We start from the raw sequence: 12,581 nt of genomic DNA on the forward strand, positions 1-12,581 counted from the left end.
CGGTTCTGGCTTAGACAAATACTTCGATTTTAAGTTGGATACGTGTTTGTTGATTGAGTAGGCTAATGAATTAATAGTTTCAGATTTATTTTTCAATTTGTTGTCAAGAAACTATTACCATGACATGACAAATGTAAAACCTGTTAAACAGATAAGCAAACACTATGCTTCTTGTGTTATGCATACAAGTCTCAATAGATGCTCCTGTGCATCCAGGTATATTTATTGTTTTAAGCATGTCTGCTCTTACGGAATGTGCAAATGTGTGAGCTGTTTACAAAAGTGGACTGTACCATTAGAGAGGGGGGTAGTTTAATGTCAGCTACGGCAGCACATTCGTACTACCTGGGTGTGATGGTGGACGGATTGAAGCTGTTACTCGGTGTTAAGTGAATTCTAAATAAGTCAACAACAATAAAGCATAGATGATCTAAACTCGAGCAGTTTTCAAACACTGAAATGTGGTCTCGTCCAAAATCCTCTGCGGTCTGCAGCAGTGGATATGGCGTCACTGAAAAGTGTAGGAGTCGAGAAACTTCACCCATGTAAATAACGTGAAGAAGAAAGCTGTGTGACACGCTGTAGATAGCAATTCGCAGTACATAGCTATATTTATTTACCAGCTTACTTTATAAATATGCCCCGGAAAAAGCCATTTAGCACCAAACAGAAGAAGAAACAGCTACAAGTCAAACGGGAGAGAAAGAGAGGTATGTGCCGTTAGCATAGCAATGCTAGCGTTAGCAGCTACCTAACGGTTCTGACTCCACAGATAATTGTAATTAAACAGCTACATGTTTGTCTGTGTGACTTCGTTGGGTTAGGTATTTTCAATTACAGCATTAAATTATCATTTAGCCTGGAAAAAATATTTCTTCTGTAGGCTAATGCTAGCTGCAATAACAAGCAATGTGACATCAGTAACTTACCTTGACCAGTGTATAAGTAGTATTGTGAAAGAGGTGTCAGTCATTTAATTTTCAGACCTTATTAACACAACATATTGCTAAATTAGTACAGGTCGTGTGGTAGTGTAATGTCACTTAGAGAGAAATATCATATAGCACTTTACAGTAACCGCATGTTGGCTCATATATTCCCATGTGCTGTATATATTCAAGAACAGGACATCGTTTTTTATCCCAAAAACATATGTTCTGTCTGACTGTCAAAGCTGTTGAACTGCTGACCTCTTTTTGAAACATGAAAGAATATTATAGCATACACACACTAAATATTTCCAATGACGTATTCATAGAGGATTGTATAAAAGTAGATTTGACTTTTGATTTTAGGAATTAATTGTCATAGGGCACCTGGTTAAAGGCATCCATGACAGCTAGCATGGATGTCAACATTAGATCTAGTTGGGATTTGATGTATGCCTGTGTTTAACAGTGATCCCTGATCTTTGCCCCTGACTTCCAGGTGACACAGGTTCAGGGCCGAGCAGCCGCAATGCCAGTCTGGAGCGAGGACAGCGGCAGTCAGACACCTCAGACAGTGAAACCACTGATGTGAGGAAAATAAATCAGCAGCCCTTCACCAGGGAAGGGAGATATGACCCCAACAGGTGAGATGCAGCGACAGTATCCATATCAACACTCCCTTTGACGTCTTGTCTTTTATAAAAGAATGGTATTCTTTAGGTTTAAGATGCTGCTGAGATAGAGAGTAACAAATAAGATCAAAACACTCAATCCACAATGAGATCTAATTGAAGTAAACAGTTAGGAGACCCTTTGATTAAGCTGCATGTTCTACAGGCTCAGCTAACTGGGACATCTTTTTCATTAGTGTGTGTGATTTTAAAATGTAGATATATCAGACCAATGTCAGGCAAGCCTTTTGACACCCTCATCCTCTCTCCAGGTTCCGACTGCACTTTGAGAAAGAGAGCAAAGAAGAAGTGGAAAAGAGGAAAAAGGTGGCCAGGGAGAAGGTGCTGAAGCCAGTCTCAGGGAAAGAACATGAGATCAGCATCGATGACGTCTTCCCTCCAGAGAAAGGTCTGCCTGTTTTTCTTTTAATGCTTCCCACATGACAGTCTCAAAATAAGTCAGACCGATAAGCGGAGTAGGTTAACGGAGTGGGTCACTTCTTGACACGCTGAAATTTAATTATTCACTACCAGGTCTTGGTTTCCCACGACGGCCGCCCTGGAGTTATGAGATGACACGAGAGAACCTGCTGAAGAAAGAGGAGAAGTCGTACAGAGAGCACCTGGATGACCTGCACTCCAGAAACCCGGAGGGCTCTCTCAGCCACTTTGAGCACAACCTGGAGGTGAGTCACCTTACAGACACACTGTTGAAGGCTTTGGTGACCGACAAGTGGTTTATTAGTTACAGTACATATTGTGTAGAAACTTTTTGACATTCAGGTGACCAGATGTGGGGCATGGTTAATGACACAGCTTAACTTTTTGTTAAGAAGTTTCATTATTGTGTTGGCAACCTCAACTCAGGCAAACAAAGGTTCAGGAGCCTGTACCTTGTAGAACTTCCAAGGATCATTTTTGGACTTGGAGGACTTGCACATTGCCTGAAACATGGCAGTTGTTATTTATTTCAACTCAACTTTATTGAAATGACACCTTTCATACAATAATGCAGCCCAAGTGATTCACAGATTGAAACAGCAGAGTAAGGAAATAGAATGAATGATAAATGTAATGACCCCAATTTAGATGATATTCCTAAAATGTCTTCCAAAATGAAGTTAAAATTCACTCCATTCTTTGTATTAAATCACTCAGAGATGAAAGTCTGACCTCACAGATGTTCTGGTGGGATCTAGGTTTTTAAAGCTCAGACTGTCTGCATGGTTTCTGTGAAATCTTAAGTATGCATGAATCCTTTTTTAAAAGCCATTAAAACTTAAATGAATGTGTTTAATTTAAACTGCTGATTATCCAGCACACTTGCCTTGCCAGTTTCATCATGAAGACATAATTGTTGAGGCTGCTCTCCAGCGTTTAACTGCAGGACGTACCTAACATTTAATATTTCATTGTTCTAAAGTTGGATCATGTGGAGATCTTTGAGAATTGTGTTACATGCCTGTTAATTCCCTTGTACTCCCTGAGGGAAAAGTACCATTGTGCGTCGAGTAGTGTGATATTGCTCAGGCTGTGAGTTAAAAATGCTGCCGATCCTTTAATTTCAGAGCGGGGGCTGAACTCAGGAGGCAGAAGCTCGAGCAGCTGGTGGTGTAATAAGTGACTCTCAGTAATCTAGTGGTGATGGATTTTTAAGTGGAGCTGAGAAATGAAATTATGTTTCACTGAATATCATTTTTAAAGTTCGAAAAGGGAGCATTACATCGAATAGTTAACAAGAATTCTTCAGAAAATCCTCACTTACCTCCTTCCTAATTAGCCATCATTCTAAATATGAACATACGTGTGAATACACAGAGTTTGTTTTGCTCACAAAATATGAAACCTCCTATATACCTCCTCTTACACCCCACTTTTATTTTCTTTCTTTCAGACATGGAGGCAGTTATGGCGAGTGTTGGAGATGTCAGACATCATCCTGCTAATCGTGGACATCAGGCACCCGGTAGGCGATCTCTCAAACAAAAGCCTGTAGGAAACAATCTGAGCACTAGATGGAGACACAGTCAGCCTCCATCTGAAGCGCTGTCATGGTTTTCATCAGCTTTTCGCCTGTTGCAAATTTGTCATGTTTTTGGGTCCCGTGAAATGACTCTTTCATTTCATACCATATTTTATTTGTAAACATCTATATTTCTGTATCCAGGAGAACAACCAAAAATAAATGTTGACATATGGAAAGACTTAATGGAAGTAAATGAACATAGATATTGTTTTTTAGGCCATGAAAATGATGTTACCATCCCATCTGATTCACAAACACACACTAAAATATTACTAGGTCTACATTTTCTTAAATAAAACCCAGGTTTCTGAGCCCTATTGTTTGATGACTAATTCAATAGTCCTGGTGAGTGTTCAGATAAATATGCCCCTCAGATCAGCACTTCAGTTTATCAGTGTCTTCCAATATTTCAGATTCACCAATTTAGTTCCTTCTTAGGTGTCTATGTTAAATCTTAATAATATTTTTCTAAAGTTTTGTAAAAAATGGGGGAAATAGTTGCATTTAAGGTACTTTGTTTATTCTCAGACATATGCTGCTGACAAATGAAAACTTTCAAACCACATGTAGTTAGTTTCTAGTGTTAATACAAAGTTAAAACAGCACAACTCGTCTTCTCCCTTTTTAATGAGGATAAGACATGGTCCATTATTTGTTGACTATTATTACTTTTCTAATCATGGGTATCCTCACTTCAACCGTCCAGGTGCTGCAGTTCCCTCCATCCCTGTACAACTACATCACAGGAGAACTGGGGAAGCAGGTGGTCCTGGTGCTGAACAAAGCCGACCTGTGTCCTCCACCACTGGTGATCGCCTGGAAACACTACATGACCTCCCAGTTCCCCCACCTGCAGATAGTCTGCTTCACCTCCCACCCGGGACAGCCCTACAGCACAGGTGAGGAGAGAGGGAGGAGGGTGTAGGTGGAGAACATGGTGGGATAGAAAGAGTTCTGAGTGACACACAGGAAAGATAACATCAGCAAGCTTTGGTATTTAAATAAAGCTGCCACTCTGGGAATTTATTCCAGTGTAATACCACCAGAATAACCCGACTGGCTCTGGTTGCGATTAAAATAACAGTCTGTCTGTCTGCTGATCTGTAGTGCTCCAGAAGAAGAGGATGAGGAAGAAGGCAGACTGGAGTCACTCTGGGGGACCTTTAGACATTCTGAAGGCCTGCCAGGAGATCACAGCGGGGAGAGGTGGGTGTCTGTCCTCCATTAAAGGGATGGTTGGGATGTGTGAGGTAGCTTATTTAAAATAACACTGTGCTATATAGACTTTCACTTATTCAGTTCTGCTATTAATGGCTTCACTTACTTTCAAACTCTGCTACTTATCTTCACCCCTGTCTAACCATTAGATTTGTATTTAATTAACGTGTGCTTGCCTCTGCATGCTAATCTCTTTTCACATTTGCATGTAACATTGTACACTTCCCCACTGTGGGACGAATAAAGGGTTTCTGCTTCTGATAGTAAATCCTACAGTTCATGGCAGCAGAGAGGAGTGTGGGCTCGGGAGCAAAGCAACGTTCTGCTGCAGACGGGGGGCCTCAGCATCATTTATTTTAGTGCCATAAAAAAAAATCAATACCAGTTTAAGTGCACGCTACATTTAGAATATTTTCACCACTTTAGCTTGCTGTCCGACAGACCTTTACTTTTTAGGAACTGAAGCTGTTATCTCTGCCCTCTTCAAAGACCTTGTGTCTGAGTCTGGTGCCTTTTATAAAGAGAGCGCAGATAACGGCTTCAGTTCCTGTCAGAAAGCTGTCCGACCGCAAGGTGTGAATATATTCTAAATATAGCGTACACTCTACCTGATATTGTTGTTTTAAGGTGGCTGAAATACATATTGATGCTGCCTCTGTCCACAGAAATACATTGCTTTTCTGTATTGCTGGTAATCCTGTCTGATCTTCATACCTGGGACATGCCAACTTTACTCGTGTTGATGCCCTGACTAGTTTAACAAAATCCAAACTTTTTATCTTGCATACCCATAATAAAGCCATAATAACTAAGGAATCGTTCATGTGTCCAATCGCTAAACTTGGCTCTTGTTGATCCTTTACCTCTTGTTTTCAAAGTTGACCTGTCCAGCTGGGAGCAGAAGATCCGGAGGGATGCCGGTGCTGAGCAAATGGAGGGAGAGCGGCTAGATGAGGAAGCAGAGACGGTTCTGGTGGAGCATCAAACTGACATCGCTATGGAGATGAACAGCCCGTCTCATGAGCTGTACAAAGACGGGGTTCTCACACTGGGCTGCATAGGTATGCATCTGAGTTGTCTCTGAAAACTATGCAGCCACATCAGCAAACCAAAGTAAGGAAATCATTTCTAGATTTAAATCTTAAACCCATTTGTCTTTCCCCACAGGCTTTCCGAATGTTGGCAAGTCCTCGGTTATTAACAGCCTGGTGGCGAGGAAGGTGGTGAGCGTGTCCCGGACTCCAGGCCACACCAAATACTTCCAGACGTACTACCTCACCCCGACAGTGAAACTCTGTGACTGTCCTGGTCTGGTTTTCCCCTCCATCGTGGATAAACAGTTGCAGGTACAACCTCACTTTTGTGTATTTGAAACCAAACGGGACTTTAATGTTTGGGCTTAAAATAAACCTAATCCTGTTACAGAGCGCACTCCCACCTCTGGGGAAATGTCCTATTGATTTCATACATTTGTAGTTATATTTCTCACCTTTTGGATATTATCTTTATGCTATTTTCAAAAGCTTTCAACCTCTTTTGATTCTTCTTATTGATCTTCTCCCTCTGGTGTTTCATTCTTGTTTATTTTCTCTAGATTCTGGCAGGTATCTACCCCGTGTCTCAGCTGCAGGAGCCCTACAGCTCAGTCGGTTATCTGTGCGAAAGGACTCCGACTTACTCTGTGCTGAAGCTCAAACATCCCAGTCTGGTGGACAGCAAACCCCACCTTGGAATTCAGGGGTCTGAGGACCTCAAATGGACTGCCTGGGATGTGTGTGAGGGTAAGTGTTGTTGTATTTGTTTACGTTTCTAAGAGTTTGGGATTCATATTTGCACAGTCACTTGGCTTATTTGATGCCAATGCAGTAGTGCTTACATTAGCTTATTTAAAGCTAATGTAAGTGAAGGATTCTTGCTTTTGAGTTGTTTCTTCCTGGTTAAGTGCACTTTTTAAGTAAGTTTCTTTGGATAAAAGCATCAGCTAATTGAAATGAAATGATTAACCAGATGTTGTTTAATGTCCCTAACCCGTATGATGTGTCACCCTTCCATCTGTCTTTGTCTTTTGCAGCTTGGGCAGAGAGGAGAGGCTATAAGACGGCCAAAGCAGCTCGCCTGGATGTTTACCGAGCAGCGAACAGCCTCCTGCGGTTAGCGATCGACGGCAGGTTGTGCCTCTGCCTGAGACCACCGGGCTACAGCTGCCTGAGGGGTAAAAACTAAAAAGGCTCTGCCATGACTCATCTCTTCAGCTTCGAGTGTGTTTGAAAACAGCAGGTGGGTGGAATTAACATTTTGATTATTTACGGCCCACAGAGCACTGGGAAAACCACCCAGACCTGCCGGAGATCATCGCTCTGCAGGGGAGGACCACGACGAAGGAGGAGGAGGAGGTGGGGGAGAGGGACGAAGACGAGGACGGAGAGTCCAGCACCGAGCCGGAGGACGAGAGGGACCGGGACGCTGACGACGACGAGGATGGGGATGATGAAGACGAGGGGTTTGCACACCCGAAACCGAAGGAGGAAAAGCCATCTGGCTTCACTGTCAACATGTTCAATGTCCTGCGGGAAAACGAGTGCGAGTGATGAAGACGAGCAAAAAGTCAGAAGTGGTTCCTTTTCCCCGTTGTGCACTTTTCATTCTTCTTTCTCCTAAATCTGCATTCCCTCTTTTTTTTGCAGCTCCACTCCTCATATCATCCTTCTGTGTACTTTAACATGATCTAATGTGATGAATTCCTTCCTGTGATATACGGAGCATATCCATGTGTTCCTGCTGTGCCTCTGCTCTGCTTCTTCGTCATCCACAAATCCACAAATGTTCTTTAGTGGCGCCTCTAGGAGTGGGTTTGGTTTGGTTTTGGTTTGACGGTTCCTTTTCTTGCATGTAGTTCTCAGAAGAAGCTAAACGAACAAAGTAATTTCCCCCTCAGTCTGGGATAATCAATCAAACTGGTTTTCAATCTCTTTATCGATGAGTGACTTTGCAGCTGAGTTGCCAAAGTTCAGCAAAGGATGATAAAACTAAATCAGATGTCGATATGATGTCATTCACTGGAGCCGCTGCCAGCTTTTAGAGCAGCTGGAGATTTAAGAGCTGGACTGTAAATCTCCTTTATGGACCGGAGTTCGTCAAAACTTTGGTTAAAGGGTGTGGGGACGGGATATGGGAGATATCGGGCTATAAAAGTGGAATGAATAAAACCAACATTTTACACACAGTGACCAGAGCGACGGCTCCGTTAGAGGTTTATTTTTCTGAACTAGGGTTAGAAAAGATTGTATAAACGAGCGATATTTTATTTGGTGTGGTTTCACACAGACAGCAGGAAGTAAAGAAAATGTTTTGGGGGGGGGGGAATCCTTTACTGCTGGATGAGGCTGTTTCAGGAATTTAGCTTGTAGTGTTTTAACTACTACAAATATTATCCTGAGAGGCTGACCGAGATCTACAGTGTGGGATTTTGTCTACACTTATTCAGCGAGTTAATTTATAGCAGTAGAGCGGGTCTGATCCAGAGAAGCTTGACAGTCTGTCCCAGGAACAGGTCCAAACTCTGGTTAATATCACTTTCTCTCTGAGGGTTAGACGAGAAGATTAATGCCGGTCTTGTATCTGGAGTTCGAGAAAGGAGAGGTAAAAACTTGGTGTTGAATCACTCAGAAAAGATATCTAATTGCTTATATTTGGACTGATATTGCAATCTGATTCACATTTTTGTAGGACATGATTATTTCTGTAGTGTTCAAAGTCTCATTTTCATTTAAAGAATTTACATTAAAATGATCATAGGGATGATTTGTATGAACTAAACAAAATGTGGGGAGTTTTTTGGGGGATTTGACAAATACTTTTCCAGTCCATATTGTCATTTTGATCAAACTCAGATTAGTTATTCATCCCTACAAAAAAGAAATCCGAGAGACCCCTGATCCACTCATTATTATCTTGTTTGTTTCGCCGAACACAAACCAAAGAGTCAAAATGATATGCAGTTTAAGACTCCAGGTAGTATCATCCCCTATCCAAGAAAAAGTCAACCCCTTGAAACGGGAAGTGTGTGGTGTGGCTTTGTATGGTTTAAACCAACAAGACATAATGAGTCGCTTGTATATTAACCGTACAGATATAACAGTTGTATGGTTCTTATCACCTAACTCTCTATGAAAGTGATATTTACCGACATGTTGAACCACTCCTTTATCACATAAAGACAGTCTGACCCTCTTGGCTTCCATCTGTCGGTCATTGTAAATACCATCACACCCTCTCCATCTGTTTTATGAACTATAACTATGATGCTGTGATCAATTTCAAAGTCCGATCTTTAAAAGCTGTTAAGACCTGCTGCAGACAATTCTCAATATCCGCCATGTTTTCATCTCATTTCCCTCTGAACTGACTTTTGTTTTTGTCTTGTCTCTCTGTCTCTGGTGTGATAACCCCCGCTACAATCCTGAGTGCTGTATTATAGTGTGCTGTCGCTCCCCTCCGTGTGCACTGAGGGGACTCTGCAGCACCGTGCTGTGTTACTGTGTAATGCATCACACTGCAGCAGACATTTCTACCATTGGTACAAAGTGAAGCAGATATTCGACACTACCGGCAGACTTTTTTTTTGTTGATGTGAATTAGTTTTTTTGTTGTTGAAACATTACAACTGAAAGAGTCTGGAGAGAAGTGTGAAGGCTTGAGGTGATTTCAGGTGTCTGCTGCATTCCTCATTTCATTCCTGATGACTGGACTGCTTTCTGCAATAAAATAAATATTCCTTTAAGCCATCGAGTCTGAGTGTCTTTGTATTTTATTTGAGACATCTTTAGGATATTTTCTCTTGACTTTTGTTAGATAATGCTTGTAGGTTTTTTAAATATGTGAGAGAAATATCTTGTATTATGTGCCAAAAATCAATTGCAGAGGTGGGAGAAGTACTCAGATGTTGTTCTTGAGTAAAAGTAGAAGTACTCAGGTCTTGTGCTTGAGTAAAGTAGAAGTACTCAGATCTTGTGCTTGAGTAAAGTAGAAGTACTCAGATCTTGTACTTGAGTAAAGTAGAAGTACTCAGGTCTTGTGCTTGAGTAAAGTAGAAGTACTCAGGTCTTGTACTTGAGTAAAGTAGAAGTACTCAGATCTTGTACTTGAGTAAAGTAGAAGTACTCAGGTCTTGTACTTGAGTAAAGTAGAAGTACTCAGATCTTGTGCTTGAGTAAAAGTAGAAGTACTCAGGTCTTGTGCTTGAGTAAAGTAGAAGTACTCAGATCTTGTGCTTGAGTAAAGTAGAAGTACTCAGATCTTGTGCTTGAGTAAAGTAGAAGTACTCAGATCTTGTACTTGAGTAAAGTAGAAGTACTCAGGTCTTGTACTTGAGTAAAGTAGAAGTACTCAGGTCTTGTTCTTGAGTAAAGTAGAAGTACCAGAGTGTAGGAATACTCTGTCACAGTGAAAGTATTCTAAATGTTCCTCCAGTGAAAGTAGAAAGTACTCTCCTCTAAATGTACTTAAAGTAGCGACAGTAAAAGTAGTCATTGTCTGATTGGTCCATTTCAGAATAATATCTCTGATATGTTTTATAATGATTGATCATTAAAGTGTTCTCAGAGCTGGTAAAGGTGCAGCTAGTTTGAATGGCTTTGTATACTGCAGGGTAGCTGCTGGATTTACTGCAGGTGAACTACAGTCTGATTTAAGGGCTGATTATATTTACCATCATTAATCTTAATCTGCCTAGCAACTAAAAGTATTAAATACATGTAGTGGAGTAAAAGTACACCATTTACCTCTGGATTGTAGGGAAGTAAAAGTACAAGTATCTCAAAATTGTACTTTAGTAATACTTGAGTAAATGCACTTAGTTACTTCCCACCTCTGATTAAATGTGCACGATTAAACCGACCCCATATGACCGAGTGGACGTTCCCTTTAAATGTTTTGACTAAATTTGAGAGCATGATGTGATCAAAGTGCTCAGCTTGTGTTGAGGATCTTTGTCAGACTAATTACAGTTTTCCTGAACGCCAAACAGACAGTTTATTTATTCTCATGGAGATGTTAGCGCTGTCTTGTAATTAGTAAAGAGACTTCCTTTCACTAAAGACCGATAATAACCGCGAGAGATCTTCTGATAATGCTTCAACAAACTCAGACCTAATTAAAGTCAAACTACTTATTTGGTACATTTCCAGTTGGGTGATATTTTAAAGAGATAGCTGGATATAAATTAAACTACCCACAATCATCATAACATCATTTAAGTAGTAAGTTTAAAGGTCCCCTATTAGACTCTCTTTAACGATATATTAAAGGTCTCGATATATACAAAACATGTCTCTGTGCTGTTTGGCCCTAAACACCAAAGACATCATAAAGCATCCCATAAACCCCTCTGTTTCAGCCCTCAGTGCTGATTCTGTGTCTGTAGCTTTAAATGCTAATGAGCTGCTGCTGGCCACGCCCCTCTGAGAGATGATTGGGGCTCTAAGAGGAGAACCAGGTGATGAGGTGGACAGGTGTGACCCTGGTTGGTTATTGGCTAATGTTTCCACGACCCAACAAAAACATAGTGACATCACAAAGAGGCCAAAATCTGATCAGCTCCTTTTCAGACAGGTTTTTATAAAGATGGATCAGGACAAGAAGAGAGGGGGTCTTTGTTCCTGAAACTTTCAGAGGGAAGACATATTTAAGTATAATAGACATGAAGAAGTGGATTTTGCGTAATAGCTGACCTTTAAGAGCACATGTCATGCTAGATATTGGTGCACATCGAGACACTGCATTACGAGCTCTGCCATGGACAGGTGTTGATTACTTTTTTAGCCCAATGCATTATGGGATCAAACTCACCTGTGTGGGATGTATTAAAGAACGACTGATGCACGGCCCAATATAAAAACCCTTTAGCTTCTGTAATAGCAGGGTCAGTGCTGGTCCAATTTAAGTGGCATCACTACACCATTCTCAAGTTATTAATCAGCTAATAAATTATAACATATATTTCTATGGAAAAGCTTTGCATCTGCACATAAACGCTGCTTATGTAATAATCCATTAATGATTATATTCCAGTTTTAGTTTTCTATAAGGGCCGACTGTGGCTGCGATGGAGTACGCATCTTTCAACCAGAAGGTCGTGGGTTCGATCCCAGCCTGTGCAGTCAACATGTCGATGTATCCTTGGGCAAGATAGATGTGGCCAACGGTGTGTGAATGTGTGTGAATGTTAGCCTCCCCGGAGCAAGTGGTACTGCTCTGCATGAATGAGGTGTGAAAGGATGAATGACTCGTAGCATATAAAGCGCTTTGAGGGGTCGAAGAAGACCTGAAAAACTGTATACTCAGTCCAGTCCATATCACTCTGTAATGGGTTTTAATGACTGTGTGTGTGTGTGTGTGTGTGTGTGTGTGTGTGTGTGTGTGTGTGTGTGTGTGTGTGTGTGTGTGTGTGTGTGTGTGTGTGTGTGTGTGTGTGTGTGTGTGTGTGTGACCATCTACTTATCTGTCACTGACGGTCAGCTGCAGATGTTGAAAGGCAGCATCAAAAGAAGCTCCTAAAAGACGATGATTACAAGAACACAATGCGTGTAAATAAGCTCCTTGGAATCTCCAATTCAACAACACCATAGATGTGTCATTAAATGCATCATGGATTTCTTCTACTTTTGACTATTTAAAGTATCATGTGAGATTGCTTTAATTAAAATGTTTGTTTATCAAAGCACTTAAAATGTGCACACT

The 12,581-nt window shown here is 41.1% G+C and overlaps 1 protein-coding gene across 1 annotated transcript; it reads left to right on the forward strand.

The window, feature by feature from the left end:
• Positions 1-456: 456 nt before the first annotated feature.
• Positions 457-9,624, forward strand: gnl1 (guanine nucleotide binding protein-like 1). Its single transcript, XM_063878309.1, has 12 exons — positions 457-710; positions 1,429-1,573; positions 1,873-2,009; positions 2,135-2,286; positions 3,495-3,566; positions 4,333-4,525; positions 4,734-4,832; positions 5,723-5,905; positions 6,012-6,190; positions 6,439-6,625; positions 6,916-7,056; positions 7,161-9,624. The coding sequence occupies exons 1-12, from the start codon at positions 638-640 to the stop codon at positions 7,430-7,432; spliced, it is 1,833 nt and encodes a 610-aa protein (XP_063734379.1). The 5' UTR covers positions 457-637; the 3' UTR covers positions 7,433-9,624.
• Positions 9,625-12,581: the final 2,957 nt, after the last annotated feature.

This window comes from Eleginops maclovinus, chromosome 3 (genome assembly GCF_036324505.1).
Source record: "Eleginops maclovinus isolate JMC-PN-2008 ecotype Puerto Natales chromosome 3, JC_Emac_rtc_rv5, whole genome shotgun sequence".
In the NCBI taxonomy this organism is placed as follows: Eukaryota; Metazoa; Chordata; class Actinopteri; order Perciformes; family Eleginopidae; genus Eleginops; species Eleginops maclovinus.

Excerpts from the sequence above, each read along its gene's own strand:
- gnl1 (XM_063878309.1), top strand. The coding sequence starts at position 638 with ATGCCCCGGAAAAAGCCATTTAGCACCAAACAGAAGAAGAAACAGCTA. Across the intron at positions 4,526-4,733 it reads GGGACAGCCCTACAGCACAG|TGCTCCAGAAGAAGAGGATG; the intron begins GTGAGGAGAGAG and ends GCTGATCTGTAG. Across the intron at positions 6,626-6,915 it reads TGCCTGGGATGTGTGTGAGG|CTTGGGCAGAGAGGAGAGGC; the intron begins GTAAGTGTTGTT and ends TGTCTTTTGCAG.